The following is a 26225-nucleotide window of genomic DNA, read 5'->3' on the forward strand; positions in this document are numbered from 1 at the left end:
AACGTGTTTCTAGAAGCGAAGCTGGTTGCTCTGATGCGTGAGAGGTATGTGCAGAGAAAAGGGCAACGCTGCTGCCTTTAGGTTGTTTACTCCAGTCCCCTGCACTCTTTTCTCCGGCTTTGGACAAGACGGACACTCTTGTGCATAGCCCTGACGCGTTTCTACACACAAACATTTATTTTGAGAAACTCGCACCATTCGCATTTTCCCATCTATAGACTATTCCCTAACAAAGATGGATGAATGGATACTGAAATTCAATGTAGGCTGAGTTGTAAAGATTGTTTATACAAAACAAAACAAACCTGTTGTTATAAGACGTAAAAACAAGTAACATTGGCAACACTGTAGTGATTATTCGGCCCATCAACCCAATATGATTGTAGGTGTGGACATGTTCCAGATTGTCAGTGCGAGGGGATACCAACTTGATAGCGTTGCCTATTGTTTAATTGGGCATAAATGACCCCGTGATATTCTAGCTGTTATGTTTGTGTTGGAATTTGATTATGATATTTTTCTGCATATGCTAACCCGCAACTAATTGACTGTGGTCAATTAAACTGTATTATTTGATGAAGCTTTGGAATGTTTGTATAGAAAAATTGCTTATAGTCTATCCTACGTAGGCTAATTAAAATATGAGAATAATTAGGCCTAACGAAAGTACATTTGAGAATATTTGTTATTCTTCTGATAGAACAATTAATGCATACACTTAATAACATTTATGACGCAATGTGACGTGGCTTGCTTGGATTTCTATTGAAAACTCCGTAGCCTAAACTGGAATTACGCTGGCAATTACGCTGGCACTCCGTAGCCTAAACTGGAATCTGTGTCTGGCACTACACATGAGTGTTCAAATTACGCACAATGTTCAACGCCTACAAATACGGGTAGAGTGTGACATATTTAAATATTATTCCCAGAGCCTATATGTTGAACAATAATGTGAGCCTTTAGGACTATATAAAAGTATTGGTCGATGTGACAACAGCAAAATATAATTTCAACTGACAATATAACAATTTTTTTTTTTTTTTAAACACACACTAGTTGGTATATTCTGGTCTTTGAAGGAGCTTTTATGTGAACTAGCAGGACCAGGGTGGACAAGAGGTGAACAGACCATTCAACTGGTTATATTAGCCTTCTAACCGGTCCCTGGGCATGGTGCATAATTATTACACGTTCTAATTGGTAGACCGAGATTTGTGAGCACGCGCCCGTCTCTCGTCAGAATTTCTGTTAGCCGCAAGGATAATATTGTTCCAGGAGCCGTGTGCAGAATACGTTATCCTTTATTAAAGTTGGACAGAGGTGGAAGATATGGCCCAAGTGCTCTATTATTCATATTCTGATGAACACGTATATGCGCGGAAGCCTACCATCGACGGCGTTTAGCTGATTAATGTAATTCGCATTCAAGAGTCCATGTTATATCTGATCATTTGTGCCATTACACGGAAGTCAAGTGTAGCATCATCAGACTTGTCTCTTTGTCTGGCAAAAAGTGCTTAAACTGAATTTATAGCTACCAATTTAAAGTGGAGGTGTATAATGCTACACAGGCCTACTTCTCCCAACCAAGTAACAGGAGCCATGTATTATTGGCGTATAAACCCAGACTAGCCCACACACTGGTGCTAGTAAAACAGCTGCTTGATAATCTTTTTTTTGTGAAAAAGCAAACATCTGGATATTTGAGAGGATGAAATGGCCTATAGGCTTATCAGACCGATCACTGTCTTCGCAACTGTTTTTTTGGCATAGGCTACATTTAACTTGATTTGAAAGAAGGCTGAAATATCCGTTCTGATATGTTATAGGCCTTTTCAAATCATTGACTAACCTACTCCTATATACATTTAGAGTAGGCATATTTTTCTCAAAAACCTAAACGTTTTCGATACCATTTTATGTACGATACACTTTTTATTTCCTATTAATAAATGGCAACTTTTGAAATTGTTAAACATTAAATTTTATGCATAAGTTATGTTGATGTATAAAACGTTTTTATCCACATATAGGTTACAATTTAGTTGTATGTAGCCTACATTGTAATGTATACAAATGCGCCCAAGGTAAAACACTTAAATAACATTTTATTTTCATTATTTACAATTCGATTTTCACAAGTTATGCAATAGAAGAAAAACAACACGTCCTCCTGAATTTCCCCATGGGTTGAGCAAATAGTAATTTTCTTCTTAAATGTTTATAACATTAATTCATTCACGGTCAGATTTACTGCACTGCTGCAACAAAGCAAAATTCCCATCCTCATTATTGTAATTTAAAAATCGAATAAAACCTAAAAAAAACTACTTTGCTTTTCATCAGGCTATCAAGTCGTCCCAATGTTTATTTTTATGCTTTATAGGTTCCCTTCTTTTAACAATTGTATTTGATGTTTTCATCACTCACTGAAAACTGGAGAAACAAATGCATTGAGACATTTGCGCTGGCGAGGCTTAATAATGTCAATTTAAGTGTGAGGGAGACTGTCCAAATCCAATGGAAAACTCAGCTTTCGGGTCCCCTGGAAGAATCGGTCGCCACAGATATAGGCCTACATGAGTTATTGTCGTGCAATTTCCTTATGTGTTTTTTCAGGTCAAAGTTTCTGCAGAAGCCTTTCCCGCAGGTTCCACACGTGAAGGGCTTTTTGTCGTTGTGCGTGTGCATGTGAAAGGTTAGGTTGTAGACCTGATGGAAGGCCTTGTTACAGATGGAACACTTGTACTGTTTCTCTCCGCTGTGCGTCAATTTGTGGTTCTTGTAATTTCCTGAAATTGGGAAATGCAATTAATAAAAATTAACATCGCGAATAAAATGAACAGCATACACGAAAGGGAACACATTTAGCTCCTTTTTTTCTCCTCAAGGTCAACAGTTCACAATTAAGTTACTCTTCACAAAGGCGCTCCATTCTACAGCCTTCATTAATCAGCGATTTGCATGTCGAAGTCAAGAAGTTGTCAAACTTTGTCACAATCAAACGCAACAGCAACTGAAAACGGTTGGATTATAAACCAGAGAAAGGTCTGTCTCTTGACCCATGTCGAATTTAAGAGTCTTGTGTGGAGAGTTAGTTAGTGTAAAGTGACATGTCCGATTTAAATTGACGCTTCAACATCATCAGAGGGCAGCACTGGATATCAATAATACCAATAATATGGACATGCCTCTAAATATTGGGAATTGTGTGCCTTTGCCTTTACCTTTGGATGTAATCTAGTCTACATTATCATTATGTTATAACTGGGATATATCATTACCACCATCATATAGCCTAGTTATTGTTATAAAAGCATGATTTTTTTATTAATATTTGTCTGGGAATTTATAATGCAGGCTGAAAATAATATGATCTGGATTATTTTATTATGATTCTCTGGTGTTATATTAATCTCAAAACATATGGTCTAGGCTAAAACCTATAATGCTGGTTTTTGTAAATATAGCCTACATTAGAGGACATATCCTGAATATCTTGACCAAGGTTTAAATAGTGATAATTACCTTTCTGATGAAATCCTTTCCCACAGAATTCGCAGACGAAAGGTTTGTACCCGGCATGGATCCGTATGTGAGTGTTCAGCGTCGAACTTCTGTTGAACGCCTTGCCACACTGGTTGCATTTATGAGGCTTTTCCTGATAAAGAAATACAAAATATCTCAATTATTATTATTTGTAAGCAATCCTCGAGGGAGTTTATAATATAGGCATATATAACTAATCTAGTTGTTATCGAGTGAAATACATGTTTCACCTGTGTGTGGATGATTTTGTGTCTGCATAACGTGCTGGCCTGACGGAATCCTTTCCCGCACACTTTACACACGAACGGCCTCGCGCCTGTGTGCACTGGCATGTGTCGTGTCAAATTATAATGGGCATTGAACACCTGCAGAAGAAAACAAACAAGCTCGTTTTCAGTTTTATTGTATTTAATTTGTGAGATGTTTTGATAATGAGAAAAAGACATGTCAGCTTCAATTTAATGTCCAAGTAAATAGGGTATGCCTATTCTAATCTACTGCACAAAACATTTACAATAACTGATACTGCGTTATTGTCTATAGGCCTCCATGTTTTTTTTAATTAAATGTAAGTGATTTGCATAGCAAATAATAAACAAACAAAACGAACAATAACAATTGCATCGTTATTATTTTTTTGCCATTCGTTATACTGAATGAAATGCTTTACCTTTCCACACACTTCGCAGGTGAAGTTTTTGGGTTTCCCGTCCGTGGAGCTGTTGTGCTTGCTATGCGCTTTCACTCCATTTTTCTCCGAGCTCAGGCTATGGTTCTCCTTCACTATCTGGTCGAGCTGGCCAGGGAGATGCTCCTTGTGTGGGTACTGAGGTGTCGGAAACTTTTCGGTGGAAGCGCATGCGAGTTTGGCGTTCTCCAGCAGTAGCAGTTTCTGGTGCGCACTGAGAGAAGCTTGGGCTTGTGAGTTGGCCATGGCAGAGGAAAACAAGTGTCCGCTTAGCAGCTCAGACTGGTGATAAGCAGAGTCCAGGTAGTTGAAATAATAAAGAGAGCCGTTGGTGGGCATCGCCACTGCCTGGTGGATGACTTGGGGTTTTATCACCCTCCCCGGTAATAAAGAGTGCTTCAACCCCGAGTCAATTTTGCCACACATCCCACAGTTGACTTTGCACATCGCCGCAGAAGTGCATAGTGTTCCTCTGAAATTAGCTTTCCAAAATTCGGAGTAATTCATCAGCGCCTTGGCTTGTAAGTCGTAGCTAAAAGGTTGTAGGGGGATCATGCACGGTATAGGTGAGCAGAGACCCAGCATCTTCATTCCCTCTGAAGTCTCCACTACTCGCCGCTCATCCAAACGGACTTTTGGTTCAGAGGTCTTGGACATGATCCGTTCAATGGAGAAGGCCAGCGCCTTTGGTGCGGCGGACACTCCGTTTCTACCGCCATCGAGTCGTGGGACAGACATTGCCGTTCCCAAAGGGAGAGAACTTGACATTTTGTGTACCGAACTTGGTGTGAGCAGCAGCCGACCAGCCGTCCTGTCCTCGCCTCCTGAATTCCAGAAAAGACCGGACGCACATCAGTTTAATAGGCACCTTGGTATTACAATCTCACACATTTGCATTCAAATGGGCATCCCTTGAACAATAGCGTCCAGGGGTACCAGATTAATGCTCATTAGTACACACAAAATGAACAGAACATTACAGAGCTCGTTAAGGAAAAGAAAAGGGCAAAAAGCAGTGAGTTCATTCCTATTCAGCACCTCTGAGAATCTGATAGCAAATTTAGCGTCTGAGTCAATGTTGAAGTTTACCTTTTTGTAAAGCGACGACAGATGTATTCGGAGATAGCAGCGTGACTGCTCTGTCACATTTTGGAAGCGGACGTCTTCATCAGCGCGAGATCACTGTCTCTTGCATTTAGCTACATCACATGGACTAGCTCATATCAAGGGTGACAAGGAAACGCCATCACCAGCCCTGCCCCTTCTCCCGCCGCCCACTTATATACTGCCATGGGGTGGTATACATGACAGTTATTACAGATGATTATTTATGTCTCCATCCTCAAATTCTCTGCTTATACCACCAGCCATTCTCTAATCGAATAACTATGCTTTAGTCTATTCCTTTAAAAGATGAGGGCCATTTGATCATGTTAATTTGAACAATGTGTTTGTTATTATTTGTAGGCTGCATGTTATTATTATTATTATTATTATTATTATGCTATTGTTAGTATAATTTGTTTGTTGCTGATTGTTGTTGACAACAGTACTGGTTTTAGTAAAAAGGACTAGCATTTGCATTGTATTCGGTTTATTTCAGGCTACCATGTTTTGAATTGGAATATCTGTAAATATTAGGCTAAGTATTGAATAAGATCATATAACACGTTTTCTGATTGTACTGTATGCTTCTAATTAGTACAATTCACAATTTATCAGTCGTTCAGAGATTGTTTAACTTGATTAACAATAATACTTTTTTGTCCTCCGGTTTGACCAGACAAACTTTTTATTGTGAGTTGCTAATCCTTGGAGATGGAATAGTTTTTTTTCCATGCTGGTTTATTACTATTTGTATAATTATGAAGGTCCAATTTCCACCTGTTTAAAGAGCAGATTGCAATAGCAGAACCTCCCTCGGATCCTATTAAACGTTTTTCCTCCACCTATTCAGAAGAACCAATTTTCTAGAGCGATTCAGAGCTCAGCTCAGCCCGAAAAAAACTGCTCTTTCACATTTAGCTACTAAAGCACTGCGTGGAACCTGGTTTTGTGTTTTTCTGAAATAAAAGAACGGATTAAGGGGGAAGAAAAGACTTAGCCTGGTCAGAGGTAGACCTTTAAATAAAAAGAGCTCTTTTTAAACCAGTATAAAAAGTTTGCTGGAATCCAGAGTTGTGTGTGCTTGTTACAATGACCAGTTGCCCTCTCCTCTTTTTTTCATAAGGACCAGCTTAAATTCATTTGTTTGCAGACGATTTTACCTGAGACGCACAACAAATGACTACAAAAATACATTCCAAAAGAACTTGGCAAGTTCACACACACAACTGCGCATTATGATTTCCTTTAGGCCTATTATTGGTTTGACAACGCATTGTTGATGTTTATTATGTAGGCCATGCCATTCTAAGGTTTTCTCCCCTTAATACAAGGATTGTAAGACATCGAGTGTGGATAAGTTAATTTACATGTCCTTGACAAAGTCTTTCTTAATGGGTGAATGTGGAAAATGTGAACTGAGATAAACTGCTTTTATGTCGACTTTGTTTCACAGTTTAAACTGAGGGACAAACAGGTGTTTAGGATACTGACTTCCGTTCGTTTCTCTGCTCTTTTTGTATATGATTGTCATAAATTAAATGTATGTAGAAAATATACGAAAATAAGCCATACATTTTCACAACAGTCTGTCTTTACTGATGAAAAAAAGGTATGTATTTCTATGTAACCAAGACCTGAATATGTAGGGCAATTATGCTACATCTTAAATCCCGTTACACACCTGCAACTTTAGCGCAGAATGGTTTAAACGAGTCCCACTAATTCTACTCATATGTAAATGATGTAACTCTAATTTGAGTTTATTCAGTCCCACTACCGGCTCGTCCACACAATAAACATTGATCCTATTGCTGTAACCTCGGCACACTACTCGGCATTAACACGTTTAGCAATTAGCTCGGGCATCGACTTAGGGGACTAGCTCTTGTCTCTCCTTTCCAAAGCAGGCAAGCAAACATGTAGCTTACACAATGCAGCTGTCCGGGACGCTGCATTTGCATGACACATTTGTTTGTTTATTGTTTCCCAATCTATTACTGTGATACACTAGACCTATACTATATTTGTTAGTAAACGGTGGACTTGCTGTACTATCATGTTTTCTAAGTCTAATATAATTCAATGCACAGTATGTAATGTATACATTTTTTAAATCAGTAACTGCAAAGTTTATCCCGGATATAGTCTACTCATACTCAAAGTAGACAGCTTCTTAGTTCACAATTATACGTATAATGCAATATTAAAAAGGTGAGGTGGTGGTGAAATGACAACAATAATAAAACACCTGTGCCAAGCTCATGATGCCAAATGTATGATGACATCTGCTAGCTGTTTGGCATCCAGGTTCACTCCAAACCTAATTCAATTATAGTGTACATTATAAACTCTTATCTCAAACCATGATTTTGAATTAGAAAATGAAGCAAAAAGTAACAAACAGCATTCAGAATCGCTGTTAAACCTATTGACTTATTAAATACATTTATATTTTCTCTTCAGTTTATACACACGCAGAAACTTACAGACATTCACACTTCTTTGTTTTATTTTCAGTGACAAACAGTGGAGGCAAAGTGTTGAGAACGCCTTGGTCCTGTTGACTCTGCAGGAAGTCAAGTCGAGAAGTTTCCAGAGCGACCTGCCGCTGAGAGTTGGCCACGATGCCACAAGTGACCAGAGAACATGTCTCCTACTGAATCCTATACTGTAGTTGCTCGCAATTCTATAGGAATTTGTGTCACCTCTATGAGAATCCTATTGGAAACCTATTGGGCTACTTTTTTTTCCATATTGTAAAACAACCCCATTGGATCCTTTAGGTTTTTGATAAGTCTTGTAAGTCTTGATAAGTCTCACCCCAATCAAAAAGTTCAACTTTTTTTCCTAATTGAACTCATTAAATTATAATAAATAAATAAATAATAAATTATAACAAATAATTGATTAAAACACACTGTTTTGCAATGAAGGTTTACAGTAGCCTCAACAGCAGTCTATAGGGTAGCACCATGGTGTAGCCAGATGACAGCTAGTTTCAGTCCTACTCTGGGTACATTGACTTCAATATAAAACCTAGGAGGCTCATGATTCTCAACCCCTTCCATAGGCTTATACAGTAATTATGACAACTTCTGAACACTTGCAGTATGCGCTGACATGTTGTCCACCCAATCAAAGGATCAAAGAATGAATCTAGTACTGAAAGCATAAGCTACAACTAGCTAGCACTGCAGTACATAAAATGTGGTGAGTAGTTGACTCAAAGAGAGAGAAAGACAATAGTTTAACAGTTTTGAACAAATGCATTTCTTCAAAAATGAAGGAGAAGCAAGAGAGAGAGATTTCATGTTTTTTTCACTTTCAGTTTCACTGACTTAGCTAGCAAACGCAGCTAGCTAGTTTAACCTTCTCAAACACCCTGCTCAAACAGAGGGATGCTATGTTAGCTAGCTGGTTATGACTATCCAACACAACACTTGTACTCTTCCAAGCCAATGTAAGGTTTTGGTTTTACTAATTTATTGCCGCCATTGCTTACTAACTATACACTGAAACGTGACTTCATGATTGTAAGGGGTTTATTAACCGTTAGTTTTATTAGCTATGTTGACTATGACATTACAAATAAAAATGTGATTAACGTTAAAAAGAAAATAACAATAAAAATATTTATTGTTTTTTTTTTTTATTCACATTTTCAAACAGTCCATTTATATTTTCCAACCGGGCTATACATTTGGATGAGTTTTTCTTCTTGCCTGAGTAGCCTGGTTTCACTGCCAAAAATAAAATGAAACCATCTAACATAAACTCACCCCATTCTGTACAAATGTGCGTAACCGCGAGAAGGATGCAATGAAAACGAATGTGACTGTAGTGATTGTTTTGGCATCAACATCCGGGATGTGAACTATGTTTCGATTCAGCGTTGATTGACATGGTAATGGATTACAGTATTTGAGAAAAGATGAAAAAACTGACCCCTCCCGATGCTGTACTTTACATTGTGACGTGTCACTACCTAACGTACAGTGACTCATTTTGTGCCATACAGCCTCTTTACACCAGGGGTAGCCCTTCTCTCGCAGATTAAAATCATGGTTAACCATATACACTTGTAAGAAAACTTCATTATTCATGATTTTTGTCTAAATTAATATAATTACTGCTAATATTAAACTAATATTTCATGAGCCATACTGCGAGCCATTATGACACTCAAAAGCCGGAACAGCTGCAGTTCACTTGTGAGGCTAACGTTAGCGCAGCCCTAACCCCTCTTCAAATTCAACACAAACCTCAAAACAGGTATGTGATGAGACATTACATAAATTCTTTATGTTTTATTTACATTTTAAAGTTGATTAATTGGACAAATCGGGTGAAAAAAAAACTGTTTTCTTCACACAACATATTTCCCCCTTTCAAGATCACTTAGTAGCCTTCGCTCCCCACCCGCCATTTTTAAAAAGACCCGACGGAGCTCATTGCCTTGTTGAATTATGCAGAGATGGGCATCATGAAGGTCTCCTCATTAATTTTGTTGGAAAGGGGAGAAATTGTGCTTTACATTGGTATTGATATTACAGTTGATCTGGAAGTATTACGTTTTTGGGGCGCAAAAATAAGGTCAATTGTACGGACCAAGGAGATGTACAAAAGTGAGTGAGTTTACGTTACGTTAGTGTTCTGCGAAATAACAACACAATGTCAAATACAGGTAGGCTGGTCAAATAATTAATATCCAACCCCATTAACTATTACTCTCTTGCGGGAATTCCACTAACGGACCGTATGTAGCCAAACATAGCTGCTGCTCATTCCATTTGCTCGAAAATGGGAAAATGGCTAAAAAAGTAAGGCCCTTGTCCATAGAGACACATACCAGCTCTCGTGGTAGTACTGCTACTACCAGCAGTACTACACCTGCACCTGTCGACGACACACATTGTTCTGCTTCCACGATCACATTCAATGCTAGCATCAGTACTTCTACATTTGTTGTTAGCCCAGCTAGCATGGACACTAACAGTTGTGAATCTGAGGCAGCCGAAGAGCTACTGCCCCTTTACCAGGGAAAGCACTGAACAACAGACAGAGACGTTGGACCATTGAAGAGGTGCAAATATGATAACTACATTGATTTGGGGTTCACTTACATTGGGAGTAGTGCCTTTCCTGAGCCACAGTGTGAGCCATATGTGAAAAAGTACTATCTCACAACTCAATTAAACCTTCACGCTTGACCAAACATTTAGAAACAAAACATGCCAATTTGAAAAATAAGCCACAGGAGTTTTTTGAGCGAGAATTAAGATGACTTTTGAGTAGCAAGACAGGTATAGAAGCAAAAGATACCATTAATAAGACGGAGCTAGAAGAGTCTTATATGGTGAGCTACCGAGTGGCTAGGACAGGCAAACCCCATACTATTATTGTGGAGGACTTAATTCTTCCTACTGCCGCGAATATGGCTGGGCCAGTGCTGGGGGAAAAGGCCAACAAATCTATAGAGACAATGCCTTTATCAAATGATACTGTTTCATGACGCGTCAGTTACATGGCAGGATGTGTTGAATAAATTACTGCTTCGCATACAAGCCAGTGAATTCTGTGCGTTACAGCTGGATGAGTCAACAGATGTGGCGGGCCTGGCACAGCTCCCGTCATATGTCTGTTACGTTTAAGGAAGACATCCTCTTCTGAAAACCACTGTAAACCAGGACAACAGGAGAGGATATTTTTAAAGTACTGGACAGCTTTGTGACATCAATTGGACATTGGTGGTCAAGATGTGTTGGTATCTGTACTGATGGAGCAAAAGCCATGACAGGGAAACATAGTGGAGTGGTAACGAGCGTGCAAGCAGTTGCTCCCGATGCTACTTGGGTACACTGCAGCATCCACCAAGAGGCTCTTGCTGCCAAGGGAATGCCTGACAGCTTGAAAGACATTTCGGAAGCTACAGTGGAAATGGTTAACTTTGTTAAAGCAAGGCCCCTGAACTCTCATGTATTTTCTGCACTATGCAATGATATGGGCAGCGACCATGTAACGCTTTTACAAGATACAGAGGTGCGCTGGTTATCAAGGGACAAAGTATTGACATGTTGTTTTGAAGTGAGAGACGAGCTTAAAGTTATCTTTACTGATCATAATTTTCACTTGTCTGACCGCTTGCATAATGATGAGTTACTCCAACGACTGGCCTATCTGGGTGATGTTTTTTCTCGCATGAATGTTCTGAATCTAGGATTACAGGGACTCTCCGCAACAATATTCAGTGTGCGGGACAAAATTGAGGCTATGATTAAGAAGTTGGAGCTCTTCTCTGTTTGCATTAACAAGGACAACACACAGGTCTTTCATTGTATGATTTTTTGGTGTGCAAATGAACTCAAGCTTACGGACAATGTCAATTGTGATACAGCGAAGCACCTGAGTGAGTTGGATACTTTCCCGAAACGGATGACACAAACAACTGGATGTGTTATCCCTTTCATGCCCTGACTCCAGTCCACTTACCAATATCGAACAAGAGAGCCTCATCGAAATTGCAAGAAGCGGTTCTGTAAAAATTGAATTTAATCAGAAGCCACTGCCAGATTTCTGGATTGGGCTGCGCTCCGAGTATCCTGCCTTGGCAAATAGCGCTGTTAAGACACTGATGCCCTTTGCAACCATGTACCTATGTGAGAGTGGATTCTTGGCTCTCACTAGCATGAAAACTAAATACAGGCACAGACTGTGTGGAAAATTATTTAAGACTGAGACTCTCTCCAATACAACCCAGCATTGCAGAGTCATGTGCATCCTTTCAAGCACACCCTTCTCATTAACCTGTGGTGAGTTATTTATGAGCAAATAAGGTTTTATATTTAAGATGGTTAAATAAAGAACAAAATGATTGATTATTATGATAGTATTATTTGTGCCCTGGTCCTATAAGAGCTCTTTGTCACTTACCACGAGCCGGGGTTGTGACAAAAACTCACACTCATTCTTATATTTAATAAATGTATTGTATAGTGTGTGTGTGTGGCAAAATGATTGCAAAAAAACAACATTTGAGAGTGTGCTGACCCTGGTGCTAGAGGGGTTACTCAGCTGAAGGTTGAATGTTTGAAGGGGTACGGGACTATAAAATGTTTGGGAACCACTGCTTTAGCCAATATGGTGACAGCGATGAAAGCTGCGTGTAGTGGTATTGATATGGTTTGGCTTGGCTTGGAAAGTTTTTTTCAGATTATTTGTTGTGCATTGAAGTCCACAAACAAAGGGAAAAGGTGAGAGGAGAAGAGTGCATAGATGCGAGATGGAATACAACGTGGCTGCTATGAAAGTGAACTGTGTTTACGCTTAATCAGGGGTGTATTCATTCCGCCGATTCTGTTAAATAAAGTTTCTTAAACGGAAGCAAACGGAATGGAACTGAGATAAACATACCTGAATTTGTCCTACAGAAACTCTCGTTTGCAACTGTTGGACTAACGATTAGCCCTAGATCACCTAGATGCAGGAAAGAGTGTGCAAGGCGATATTGAATGTGTCACTGTCTGTCCATGTGTCACTGTCTGTCACGTCAAATTTTTCTCTCGACCTGTGTGCACCTGCGTTGTAAACTTTCATTCATAGGCTATGTTGTAGCAACCTCATGATGGGCATAGGGAGTTAGAATATCATGTAGTAACCTAAATCTATCGATGTTACACTGAACTGGGTGAATGGAATATGAATGACAGTTATCCAATATGCTGTAATAGAAATAAGGCCATGCTCATGAAAAAAAACCTGACTCCCTCATCATGAACGTCACCGACCGCCATTGTACTGTATACAATGTTACAATAACACAAGCTTTTGGCGGGTTTTCCCCTTAGAATGATCAGCATTTATACATTGCTTATATGCAAATAAAAGGAAAGGAAAATACATTTTTTAGGCACAGTGACACAAAGATATGAGCATTTCTGTCATTTAATGTATAATAATCCGCTATGCATGCAAAAAGGACAAAGAAAAAGGAAAAGAAAAACCTAAAGATAATGAGACCCCCCCCAACTCCTTCCCTCGCAGGGTTGTACTACCCCCCCCTCCCCCACCCACACCCTCTCCATCCCTGGAAGGTGCTCGCCTCCCTATCTTCCCTATCTCCCTCCTGGATCTAACTACTGTACCAGTGCCCATCTAGTGACCTCCAGGTGTGATAAAACATTATAATATGATGACCTGTGTCACATTAATATCTAACTCTATGCTATTTGGCTGTAATGCCACATAGCACACCTTTTTAACACAAATGTAAACAACCTTGCGGACAATGGTGTGTGTAGTGTGTGATGGGAGAGAGTTGTAAAGAAGTTGTTAAAGTATCTACATTTGGAGGCCAGTCCATAGCCTACTTTGTTTCTCATTCAGCGGAAAGGGAATGGTGCATTGAATGAATGAATAAATGAAACAACTAATGAATGTATTACATCAGAAGGGCACCAAGCAATCAGTCGTTTTGTTAACAGTGAGTAGTCAGCCACAGATACGTTGAGCCACACAGCTATAGTTTAGAAGTTAGTGAATGTGTGATGGAGATTGTCTATACTGAAACTGCGTTGAGGTTGTGTGTAGTCTACAGATAGTAATTGAATTTATAGAAGCCATGCAAGTAGCCTATGAAGTCTATTGGAGACTTTATGTTGAGTAAATGATAGGCTGCTAGTGGTGTGATAACTGGTCTAATGTAGGCTACGGATTAAGCTAGATAGTTGATATGTCTGTTTCATGCAGCTTCCCACGTGCATATTTTGTAGTTTTTGCAAAATTGTGGCATAGAAATGGTATATTATTGGTCCATGGTACCCATATGTTTTTTTTCTTAGGAAATAGCAAGGATCTTGGTTGGGAAATCTCGGGATACCGGCTAACGGCATTAAACCCTTGTGTGGAATAAAGTACGATATATAACCAGTTGAGGCTAGGGTTAGGGTTGAGCTAGGATGTGGACAGGAAGCTAAGGTTTCAGCTGTAAGTGTAATGTCTTGTCAATCTATGGTTAGGGTATTAAGGTATGGGTTAGGGCAGTGGTGTCAAATTTATTCCACAGAGGGCCAAGGGTCTGCAGATTTTAGTTTTTTCCTTTCCGACCTAGACAACCAGGTGAGGGGAGTTTGTTACTAATCAATGACCTTAATTCATCAATCAAATACAAGGGAGGAGCGAAAACCCACAGACACTCTGCTCTCCGTGGAATGAGATTGACACGTGGATTAGGGTTAGGATTAGGTTTTCAGCTGTAAATGCAATGTATTGCCAATCTAGGGTTAGGGTTAGGTTTAGGATTGAGCTGGGATATGGACATGAAGCTAGTGTTAGGGTTGAGGCTAAACCCTAAACCTGGACATGAGACATTTCCAGTTAGGTAAGATCCCAGGACTGGTTAGCCTGAGCCCCTCTCACCATTAGGCCTATGCTTACCAATTTTGACAGAATCATAAATAGCATCAGGCAGTATTATTTCAAAACCCCAACAAATGAGTTTGTCAATGGCTAAACACAGGCTGTAAATCTCCTGTTAGGCCTACCGACCGACCAACAGTGGTCCTCACACTCTCCATTAGTGGTCACACAGAGGATGACAACTTCTACCACCGTCTTAATGTGAGTAAATGGAATGTGAATGTGTGACCACAGGGAAGCACTGGTGTTCAGTGAACTTGTGCACATCGCTTCATTAGAGCTATGTTTACAGATGTGTTACATCAGAGAATCACAGGACCAGCATGTCACCTAACAGAATGTACTGTGGTCTCATGTGGTTATGAAGTGTTACATCAGAGAATCACAGGACCAGCATGTCACCTAACAGAATGTACTGTGGTCTCATGTGGTTATGAAGTGTTACATCAGAGAATCACAGGACCAGCATGTCACCTAACAGAATGTACTGTGGTCTCATGTGGTTATGAAGTGTTACATCAGAGAATCACAGGACCAGCATGTCACCTAACAGAATGTACTGTGGTCTCATGTGGTTATGAAGTGTTACATCAGAGAATCACAGGACCAGCATGTCACCTAACAGAATGTACTGTGGTCTCATGTGGTTATGAAGTGTTACATCAGAGAATCACAGGACCAGCATGTCACCTAACAGAATGTACTGTGGTCTCATGTGGGTATGAAGTGTTACATCAGAGAATCACAGGACCAGCATGTCACCTAACAGAATGTACTGTGGTCTCATGTGGTTATGAAGTGTTACATCAGAGAATCACAGGACCAGCATGTCACCTAACAGAATGTACTGTGGTCTCATGTGGTTATGAAGTGTTACATCTCAAAGGACTACTTTGATTTTGAGTATGATATTTGGCCATGCCAAAGGGTCATAGGCTGGGATGGGCCACATTCTTTTGAACCACTGTTCAAACTCGTGGAAAGTAAAATGTAATCAGCATACCAGCCATCTCTGTCTTGAGATTTTGTAAGTTAAGAAATAAAGTCTACTGACATTTTGAGACACAGAGATTTTTAAAGACATCTTAAGACTTTAGGAGATATATTTTCCCAGACCTGTCTTAAGTTGTCACAAGAGGTCTTCACAAATATGTCTTAAGACGCATCAAAGCATAGTCTATATCTGCTTTGTTGTTTTATATAAAAGTGCTCAGAGGAAAATCAAGTGTCTTGAGAAAAGTTTGCTGATAAAATGCCTACTAAGAGGAAAACATTTTCTGTCAAAGCAATGGAGCGTTCCTGTGCTATGGACTGCAGAAATTGCTTTTTTAATGTATTCCTGAGTGAGTCTTTTTGTCAGCCAGTGTTTGTGTCCTGAAGGCCTCCTGAGTTCCTCTAGCCTGTCAGATCTCCTGCCCCTCACCTGCCCCTGAACACCAACCACCATGCACTCTGTCTGTTTGCCTCTCTTCACCTACAGAACACCAACACAAGCACACACACACACAGACACACACACAGACACACACACACACACACACACACACTCTCTCTTTGTCACACACACATTCAGCATGTCCTATATTAAATACAATTGAAGCACGTTTCTCATTTTAGCACGTTTCTCTTCCCCCACCTTTTTTAATTGTCAATCTCTTTGAAACATTTGTCATTGGTGCCACTTTTACTCTCCTCCAACTCCCTCCCATCCATCTATTTTTCTGACCCCTTATCCAAGTGCAGGAGGTTCTCCATACTGTTAGTAATGAATGGCCCATAGCTTTTCAAAGCACGGGGCAGCCTTGCCTTTGATGCTTAGAGCAGAGGAGTGAATGGCAGAGCAGGACAATGGTGAGGAAGCCTGAGAGAACAGAGCATGTATGGCCACCTGAGAGGCCTTGGTTTGCCCTGCTGGCTGCCGCCCACTCTGCACAGACCCCATGTGTCTGCCAAAATTAAAGTGATTGACAGCAGGTTGAAGGGAGAGTCCCCTCTGGGCCTGCTCTGAGTCCAGTAGAGCCATGCAGACCTAGGATACCCAAGCCTGACTCAGGTCAGTCCAGGCTTCCCCAGGTCATTCACCAGCACAGAAGAGGACATCAGAGCAGCGTTGCATGAGGGATTTTCTGCATTAGCATTTTGGACTCTGGGCTATATGGACAGGTGTATTGGAATGAGTTGAGGATTGCAATTTGATGCATTTTCTGAAGGGCATTGAAGGTTGTCATGGATGCAGGGCATCATTGTGTATGTTTAAAAGTAGGCTACTTATTCTTAGTACTAGCTTTTCTTTTCCTTCTGTTTCTTCATCATCCCAATTCCAGAGTTTCTCTATACCACTTCTGACCATTGGAAGAATATTGTGAAATACTATTATATGTACAAAATATTTGCTAAAAAGAGATATGGAAAATACAATGTGTCTATCGAGGGGTTAAATCCCTAACAATAGTGGAATTGGCAGCCCCAGTTCCTGATTGTGATACTGTTGATCCCCATATGGGCTTACTGTATGATCAGACAGCAATAACATCTCTCTCTAATACACTGGCATGATGTCTTGACTGAACATTGTGTGAGATTGCTTTAAACTGTAAGCTACTCTTTTCATGGAAAAAAGATCTAAAATTAATCAGTTGGGTTGTTTTCCCTTCTTAAGGCTGAGATAAGAAGGTTGTGGAGGGGCAGGAAAACATAAGAGGCTTTGGCAGGGCCTTTATTAAACGGATCTGACATCTACCTGCTCTGTTAAATAACAGGCAATTCCAACACTTCTGACACTCAAAACAACAAACAAAAATAGGCCCACCCTCCCTTAAAATACAAGCTGTTCTGAACAAACATTTGATTGCAGCAGACTAGAAAATATATTTTTGTAGGAATATATAACACATTGCTTGCTTAAAATATAGTGGGAAGATCAATTGATTTGTTAGTCCAATGTTTTTATTAAGGTTGTTATCTTTCTCAAATGTCAATGTTCTTGTTGTTATTATCCTGTGATGTCGTGTCTGAGGGAGCCTGCTGGCTCTGATATGGGCGCCTCAACAGTCATCCCTATCCCTGTTATTGGAGGACACCCCACTGCATGTGCTCCAGTGTTGAGACTTGGGCCAGTTCTTGCTGTGATGGTCAATTGCGAATCTTTCATTTGGATACCGTTATCATTTCAATTTCCTAACCTGATTGAAGCTTAAAAACCAAAGCAGCTGAGATCGTGCCGGCGTAAATCTCCAGGCCTATTAATACGTCTCGGTGTCCTCTCCCTCGCACAATTGTTGCATTGCGGCTGGATTTATGTACTGATTAAATGTATAATATCCCGAGGGCCCTCACGTGTTAGATTGGATGCTGAGTTACAACGTTTTGGCCTTTGCTGTCGGTTATTCCTATATCAGGGAGCGGACGTGGTGGGCCTCTAAAGAAACAAAGCCTACGCTCTCACAATTAGGTCAGATACGCAGTCTCAGGAAGAACATTACCGCGTAGGGCCTCTCTCGTTTGTCTGACTGTGCCCTACGCCCCCTGACAAGAATGATCTGGAGAAATAGTGTTTTGAGTTTAACCACAAAGTATGCAGGGATGAGAAGTCTTTCATTTGCTCAATGCCGCAGCTCTTCATTCCTCAAATTATCCCCAAGCACTTGATATGAAAAGGAATCAGAGAGGACCATTCCGACCCGAGTTAAGCGCGCGTAAATGGAACGTAATTCCCATTTTATGCACTTTTCTCTCTACGCGCATTCTGAATTTAAGCATGAGAAAAGCATGCTATTCATCCACACTATTCGTCGAGGGTCGAGATCAAAGCAATTGACGCGGCGGTAGATGTGTGTCTAAAGATACACTGTATTCTGACCTTGACTTAATTTCCATATATTGTAATTCTACCATCTTTACGCGTGAGGAAACCATGAATAAGGTCGAGTGAACCTGCCGATTCCAAGTGGGAAAAGCATCTGCTTTATTTTATCCGGTAGAAATAACCGCATTCTCCATGCACTGTAATTTATACATGGATAAAAGCTATTGATAAGAGCTAGGTAAATTAGCAATCAGTTTTGGAGAAGGTGATTGTAAATACACATAGCAATTGTTTTAGGTGATTGTTCCTTATGATCCATGGAGACTTATGTTGAACCAGTCATATGGAAGCAAACTGAAGTATATTAGCATTTCACCTTTTCCACAGTGAAGATTATGAAATGCTGGCCTTATCATTTGGGGTGAAATTTGGAGACCCAGGCTATAGCCTGTAGCCATGCGCAAATTACAATATACCAACAAACCTACCAAGTTGATTTATGATTTCTAGAATGTTTTAATTATATGCCCGGACTTTTCACTGTATTTTTTATTTTACAATTGGCATCATGTGAAATATTAGCCACTGTCTGTAACCCCTGTCAGTTATACCCACATACACTTGTCACTGACTTTAGTGCTGGTTTCCTTACATTTTGCAACATTCCATTACATCCTTTTACCTTTTTTTCGTCTGTCACCTTTGTGTGGTTGTTCCTCAGGATCGCTAGCAATAGTTGATCATATTAGGCTAATATTACAAGTTGTGCAATCATTTTGGACATGTAGCCTATTGTACACTGTTGATTGATTGAACAATTGATTGAACAATTGAATATGGCAACTTTCAGGATGAATCAAACCACTTTATTTTTGATTCATCAATATATTTTGTGCATAAAGGCTCTCCAAACCTGCTTTAAAAAAAATATATATAAGATCAGAGTGTTTTTAAATCAACCAATTGGTGCTGAAAAGGAGATGAATATGCTGTGTTGACATGCATTCTGTAATTGATTCCTAATATTCAGGGACAGGATTCCCAAAAGCATCTTAAAGGAAAACTACACCCAAAAACTATATTTTGTTATTTGTTTGATTAGTCCATTGTTGAGATATAAATCAACTTTTCAATATATATAACTTTCAAAATACAGAAATACACCTGGTATTGTGCATTTAGTACAAAACCCTATTGAATGAAATCTCCACAAGAACATTTGTTGGCCAGGAAGTGGGAGGTTTTCAGCAGTTGAATTAAACGTATTCAGTGCTCGCAAGGGAATCAGCCTGCACAGCTCTTTATGCACCTGCATAAGGTAAGTCTGAATACCAACTACTAAGTAGTGTGTAGGAAATGCGTGCGTAGGAAAGGCCTACATTTCCTAAGCCGGAATCAAGCCCCTGGACTTTAGAATTTCTTATTCACATTCTGGATGAATCTCAGAATATGCTTGTGTAGGCCTATGGCTAAAATGAAACTGTACACATGGCTTATTACAGTATAAGGATTAGCTACATGAGATACCTCATGATAAGTCATAGGCCTATATAGCAGCAGTGACGGACTTACCATTAGGCAACTCAGGCAATTGCCTGGGGCCTCACATCATCAGGGGTCTTGCATAATTGAATTTAATAACACATAATTTCTCTCTTATCTTGCCCTTCTCCTCCACTCAAGGCCCTCCTCGGCTGGTGAGTAACCTCCGATGTGCACTATTTAGCGGTTGTGACCGTCTCCAGTTGTGACAAACAGAGGGGTTTCTGTTTTCTTCATCTGAATTTGGCTCTAGCTTTCGAACGGTTCTAGCGATTATAAAGCTGAGGGCTGGATTCAATCTGTTTCTTTGAAGTTCAGCATTTGAGTGTTGAAACTTGAAGGCAATGACCATCTCCAATCTGTCTTACCTACTACTTACTTAAACTGCACACTGTGTACTAATCGTAGGCTCATCGTACTGAGAATGCATCATCTGATGTGCAATTGTGTTGATTCCAGCCATTTGTTAATTTGGGTACAGCACTTCCCCTCAGTTGATTATCAGCTGTTGTCAGTGTCCTAATCCCAAATGGACCCCTAGACCAGTTGTGTAAAGTACTTAAGTAAAAATAATTTAAAGTACTACATAAGTCGTTTTTTGGGGGTATCTGTACTTTACTATTAATATTTTTGAGTACTTTTTAAAATAATGTACTTCTTACTCCATGCATTTTCTTTGACACCCAAAAGTACACTTTTGAATGCTTAGCAGGACAGGAAAATAGTCCAATTCACGCACTTATCAACCAAACATCCCTGGTCGTCCCTACAGCCTCTGATCTGGTGGACACACTAAACACACGTTTCTTTTGTGTTGGCTTTCCGGAAATTTTTAAAACAAGAAATGGTGCCAACTGGTTTGCTTAATATAAGGAATTTGAAATTATTTCTATTTTTTATTTGACTTTTGATACTTAAGTATATTTTATCAATTACATTTACTTTTGATACTTAAGTATATTTTAAACCAAATACTTTTAGACTTTTTTACTGGGGAACTTTTACTTTTACTTTAATAATTTCTATTAAGGTTACTTTACTTTAACTCAAGTATGACAGTTGGGTACTTTTTCCACCACTGCCCTAGACCCTACGCCCTATGCACTTGTGGAGATCTGTTAATAATTAATATGGTAAATATCTCCATCTTGTCCTTTGATTAGGTGAGTTCTTGCCATATTACTTATACCAATCAAACTCTCTCAGATCTCCACAAGTGCATAGGGTGTGGGGTTTAGTGGTCCATTTTGTATTGGGCCAGACACACCTGGGCCTCGAAATACGATTATTTTTCTCAATAGTGTGCAGCGAATTCTACTAGTTGAAAAGTCATCCTAGCATTTAAAGCATGCTATATTTTTTGAAATTTCACATACTACAGTACATTCAGAATGTATTCACACCCCTTGACTTTTTCCACATTTTGTTGTGTTACAGCCTGAATTTAAAATGGATTAAATTTAGATTTTGTGTCTCTGGCCTAAACACAATACCACATAACGTCAAAGTGGAATTATGTTTTTAGACTTTTTTGCAAATTAATTAAAAAAATGAAAAGCTTAACTGTCTTGAGTCAATAAGTATTCAAACCCTTTGTTATGGCAAGCCTAAATAAGTTCAGGAGTAAAAATGTGCTTAACAAGTCGTATTATAAGTTGCATGGACATACTCTGTGTAAAATAATAGTGTTTAACATAATTTTTTAATGACTACCTCATCTCTGTACCCCACACATACAATTATCTGTAAGGTCCTTCAGTCGAGCCATGAATTTTAAACACTGGTTCAAACACAAAGACCAGGTAGGTTTTCCAATGCCTCGCAAAGAATCGCACCTGTTGTTAGATGGGAAAAAATAAAAGCAGACATTGAATATCCCTTTGAGCATGATAAAGTTATTAATTACACTTTGGATGGTGTTTTAATACATCCAGTCCATACAAAGATACAGGCATCCTTCCTAACTCAGTTGCTGGAGAGGAAGGAAACTGCTCAGGGATTTCACCATGAGGCCAATGGTGACTTTAAAACAGTTACAGAGTTTAGTGGTTGTGATAGGAGAAAATTGAGGATGGATAATCAACATTGTAGTTACTCCACAATAATAAAGGCAATTTTAGAGTGAAAAGAAGGAAGCTTTGTACAGAATAAAAATATTACAAAATATGCATCCTGTTTGTAATAAAACTGCAAAAAATGTGGCAAAGAAATTAACTTGATGTCCCGAATACAAAGCATAATGTTTGGGGCAAACCCAACCCAACACATCACTGAGTACCACTATTCATATTTTCAAGCATGGTGGAGGCTGCATCATGTTATGGACATGCTTGTCATCAGCAAGGACTAGGGAGTAATTTTTAGGAGAAAAATAAACAGAATAGAGCTAAGCATAGGCAAAATCCTAGGGGGAATCCTGTTTCAGTGTGCTTTCCATCAGACACTGGGACACAAATTTACCTTTCAGTAGGACAACAACCTAAAACACAAGGCCAAATATACAATGGAGTTGCTTACCAAGCAAAAGCTGTTATCAAGGCAAAGGGTAGTTACTTTGAAGAATCTAAAATCTATTTAGATTTGTTTCACACTTTTTTAGTTACTACATGATTCCATATGTATTATTTCATAGTTTTGATGTCCCCCGACCCACACCTGTCTCAGTCTCCAACATCTATGCTGCAATAGTCTATGTGCCGAGGGGCTGGGGTCAGTCTGTTATATCTGGTGTAATTCTCCTGTCTTATCTGGTGTCCTGTGTGAATTTAAGTATGCTCACTCTAATTCTCTCTCCCTCCCATCCCGGAGGACCTAGGTTCATGCCTCATGACTCCTGGCCTGATGACTCCTGGCTGTCCCCAGTCAACCTGGTTGTGCTACTGCTCCAGTTTCAACTGTTCTGCCTGTGGCTAGGGAACCCTGACCTGTTCACTAGACGTGCTACCTTGTCCTGGACCTGCTGTTTTTGACTCTCTCTCTCTCTACCACACTTGATGTCTCGACTTCTGAATGCTCGGCTATAAAAAGGCAACTGACATTTACTCCTGAGGTACGGACCTGTTGCACCATCTACAACCACTGATTATTATTTGATTTATTTATTTTACATTTGATTGATTGAATGATGAGCGTGCTAGGACGGACGTAGTACATCTAACTATTTGTTCAGACAGAATTCAGAACATGGGCTGTTATGACAGTGTTCTCCCTGTACACCAAATCAGAACCGTAGGATAAAAGGGGCATAAAAAGACAATGAAAGATAATATTACATTTCTCTAAAACAGGCTATCGGCAACATGTGCACCATCATGTCAGAACAGTAGGCTAAGTTATGAGGGTGAAAGGGACCAAATGATTAGGGTGAGGCACATGAGCTACTAACAGCTTACTAGACAACATACACTTAGTATTACTTTCTTAGCTACAATATACATATCTCCCTGGCAAATTACATCATTTATGCAGCAGCATACAATACATTTTTGAACTCACCTTGTTGTGCAGTGCTTACTTGAACAGGAAGGTTCACAAGGTGGTCCTTGTGGGCAAATTTTGTCATCAAACTTTGTCATCAAAGTCTGGCATTCACTGGATTTACAGTGCTTTCAAGACAACTGAAAAACAAGGTTGAATCATGACGTCAGTGATCTTCAGCTCAGAGCTCTAGAAAGAGGCCCGAGTTCCCGACTTGGAATTCCGAGTTGGATGACCGTTCAAAACTTATTTTCGCAGTTGGAGCTGTCTTAATAAAGTCTGAGATTTCCCAGTTCTGAGTTTCCAGATGTTTTGAATGCTGCAGAAGTCATGCTGGATTGACAGCATGGCCAATGTATTCAACCTTTTCTGGCCCATGGTGTTGAATGTTTATCCTTTTAAGCTTGGAAAAGAAACCCTTAAACCCAGACTTGGACCACAATTTGTGTTCAATGAGCAATGATACATTTTATCTAATATTTCTCTTCATATGACAAGGATTTTCCAGTAGATTTTTGACATGATTCATGAAGATGCCTGCTTGTCTAGCTAAGATTTTAAAAGTATGATGTTTACATAATCAGTCCAATCAAACCTACGGTAGATATAACGTGATTTGACATCATTTTATATGTGGCCAATAACCTTGAATCTTCTTGGATAGGCACTTCTAATGTAACTCTATGTCAGCACCCGAGCTCAGCACCCAAGATTTTGCGGTGACGTTGTGTCCCCATGAGTGACAGAACACTGAGCCAATCGTAGCACAACTAGAGAACATTACCAACCCCTACAGTACGTTCCGTATTTTACGCTGGCTGCCCCACAACTACAGAAAGCACTGAGCTAGGCTGAAACACCTACATTTTGGAGCTGCCTTTCTCACGAAAGCAAAAAAGAGACAATGTTTGTATGCGACTTTACTAACTCAATGATTGTTTGTTTTACATTGTTTGCAATCTGAAATGGGACACGTATTAATGCCAAAAGAACAAAACAACATGACCTGAATGACAGGTTGCCACTGGTCTGCTCAATCGGAAATAACCTTTTACATTTTGATTGTGCAAAAGACTCCAAGGAACACGTACATGTCTTCTTTCCCCCCCTACGATGGTCACAAGTTGCGCAGGACACATTAGAAGGGACTGTGACAAGACTGCAATTGAAAACAATGCATCTCTTTTTTTCTACACACACAATTATTACCTGATGATTTTCACAGATAATACACCTTTCCCATATTCAGACATTTGACATATTTTGTACAACTCATTTCTACTCTCAATTCCCTGCAATGACAAAATATGTTTTCACCCTTCATCCAGACCATAGGCTTGTTCTCGAGTAAGACTCATGATTTGCTTGTTTTTTGTTTTGAATCACCTTATTCCCACAACACTAGGTCTAAATCTTGTTTTTGTCAATTTTCTAAGAAGGATTTGTTGTTCGCCCTTCTTCTCTGAAATAATTAAAAATATCTATCTTCTTTTAATTTGTGGCTTTATTAAATTTAATCCCCTTGACTTTACTGATATCTGTCATCTTGGCCCTGATTACTTTTTCTTTTTTTGCAGAATAATTTTAATCTGGTGGAGATCTGGCAAAGACCATATCATCTTTGGCCATTCTTCCAATCTTCTTCTGGGCTGTAATATAAACTCTGAAGATGAGTGATGCTTTAATCCAACACACTAATCTCAGACTCTTTTCTTAGGACATTACCGTGACAGGAAGGGGGGTAGACAAGGGGTTACAAGGGCAGGGTTTTTAAATATGTTTTTTAATATGTATTGTGCATTCAGGTTCAGGGAATCCGTTAACCTCATCAGTTTGAATATGTTTTTCTTCACATAACTCTTTACATGAACCCTTTACATTAATTTGTATGGGCAGATTAGTTACATTTCCTATAAGTAATGTTACTATTGAAGTGTCACTTCAATTTCCAGGACTTCACAAGATAACAACAATAACAACAAAGACACATAAAAAAGCAGTATGTTTGTACAGATAGTTGTATTTTTATTTTGTTGGCCCCAGTTCTGTAGCCTGGGTGCCAGTCTGTTTCTGCTCTCTTGTCAACTGCTTAGGAAATTGGTTTGACAATGACAATGGAGAAGGCAAAAAGCACACACAGATCTGGGACCAGGCTACTAGTTTCGTAGCCTCCCATAAGGCAGAAGCACAATGACTCCAGCAGTAACTTTACACAGAGAACAAACACACTTTTTGTGAGGATACCTGGGACATACAGTAACTGCACACGGGACAATGTACAGTGTGTGTATATAGAAAACAATATCAGCGGCAGAGAAAAGACTGGCATACATCATCTCTCACAATCCAGATATAAAAGTGTGGGAACATCTCCTGGAATGGCTGAAGTATAGGGGACACAGAAGAAAGTCTCTTTTCCCTTCATGATTTCATATTTTTGTGCTGACTGCTATTATACAGTGAGCTTCAAAAATATTGGGACCGTGACAAATGTGTTGTTGTTTTGGCTCTGCACTCCAGCACTTTGGATGTGAAATAATACAATGACTTGTAAATAAGAATACAATATGTTTCTTAACACTTCTACATTAATGTGGATGCTACCATGATTACGGCTAATCCTGAATGAATCGTGAATAA

At 39.5% G+C, this 26225-nt stretch overlaps 1 protein-coding gene across 2 annotated transcripts; it reads right to left on the reverse strand.

Moving 5' to 3' along the window:
* Window positions 1–2039: 2039 nt before the first annotated feature.
* On the reverse strand, window positions 2040–5494 carry LOC110494489 (fez family zinc finger protein 2-like). 2 transcript variants are annotated; one of them, XM_021569601.2, is made up of 5 exons: window positions 5330–5494; window positions 4223–5064; window positions 3783–3917; window positions 3532–3664; window positions 2041–2795 (listed from the first exon to the last, which is right to left on the reverse strand). In XM_021569601.2, exons 2-5 carry the CDS (start codon window positions 5006–5008, stop codon window positions 2533–2535), a joined length of 1317 nt encoding a protein of 438 aa, XP_021425276.2. In that variant the 5' UTR covers window positions 5009–5064; window positions 5330–5494; the 3' UTR covers window positions 2041–2532. The 2 variants fall into 2 exon arrangements, with proteins under 2 accessions (XP_036806443.1, XP_021425276.2); XM_036950548.1 differs by lacking the exon at window positions 5330–5494 and having other exon boundaries at window positions 2040–2795.
* Between the last annotated feature and the right edge of the window lie 20731 nt (window positions 5495–26225).

The sequence above is a fragment of the Oncorhynchus mykiss genome, chromosome 17 (assembly GCF_013265735.2).
Source record: "Oncorhynchus mykiss isolate Arlee chromosome 17, USDA_OmykA_1.1, whole genome shotgun sequence".
Lineage (NCBI taxonomy): Eukaryota > Metazoa > Chordata > Actinopteri > Salmoniformes > Salmonidae > Oncorhynchus > Oncorhynchus mykiss.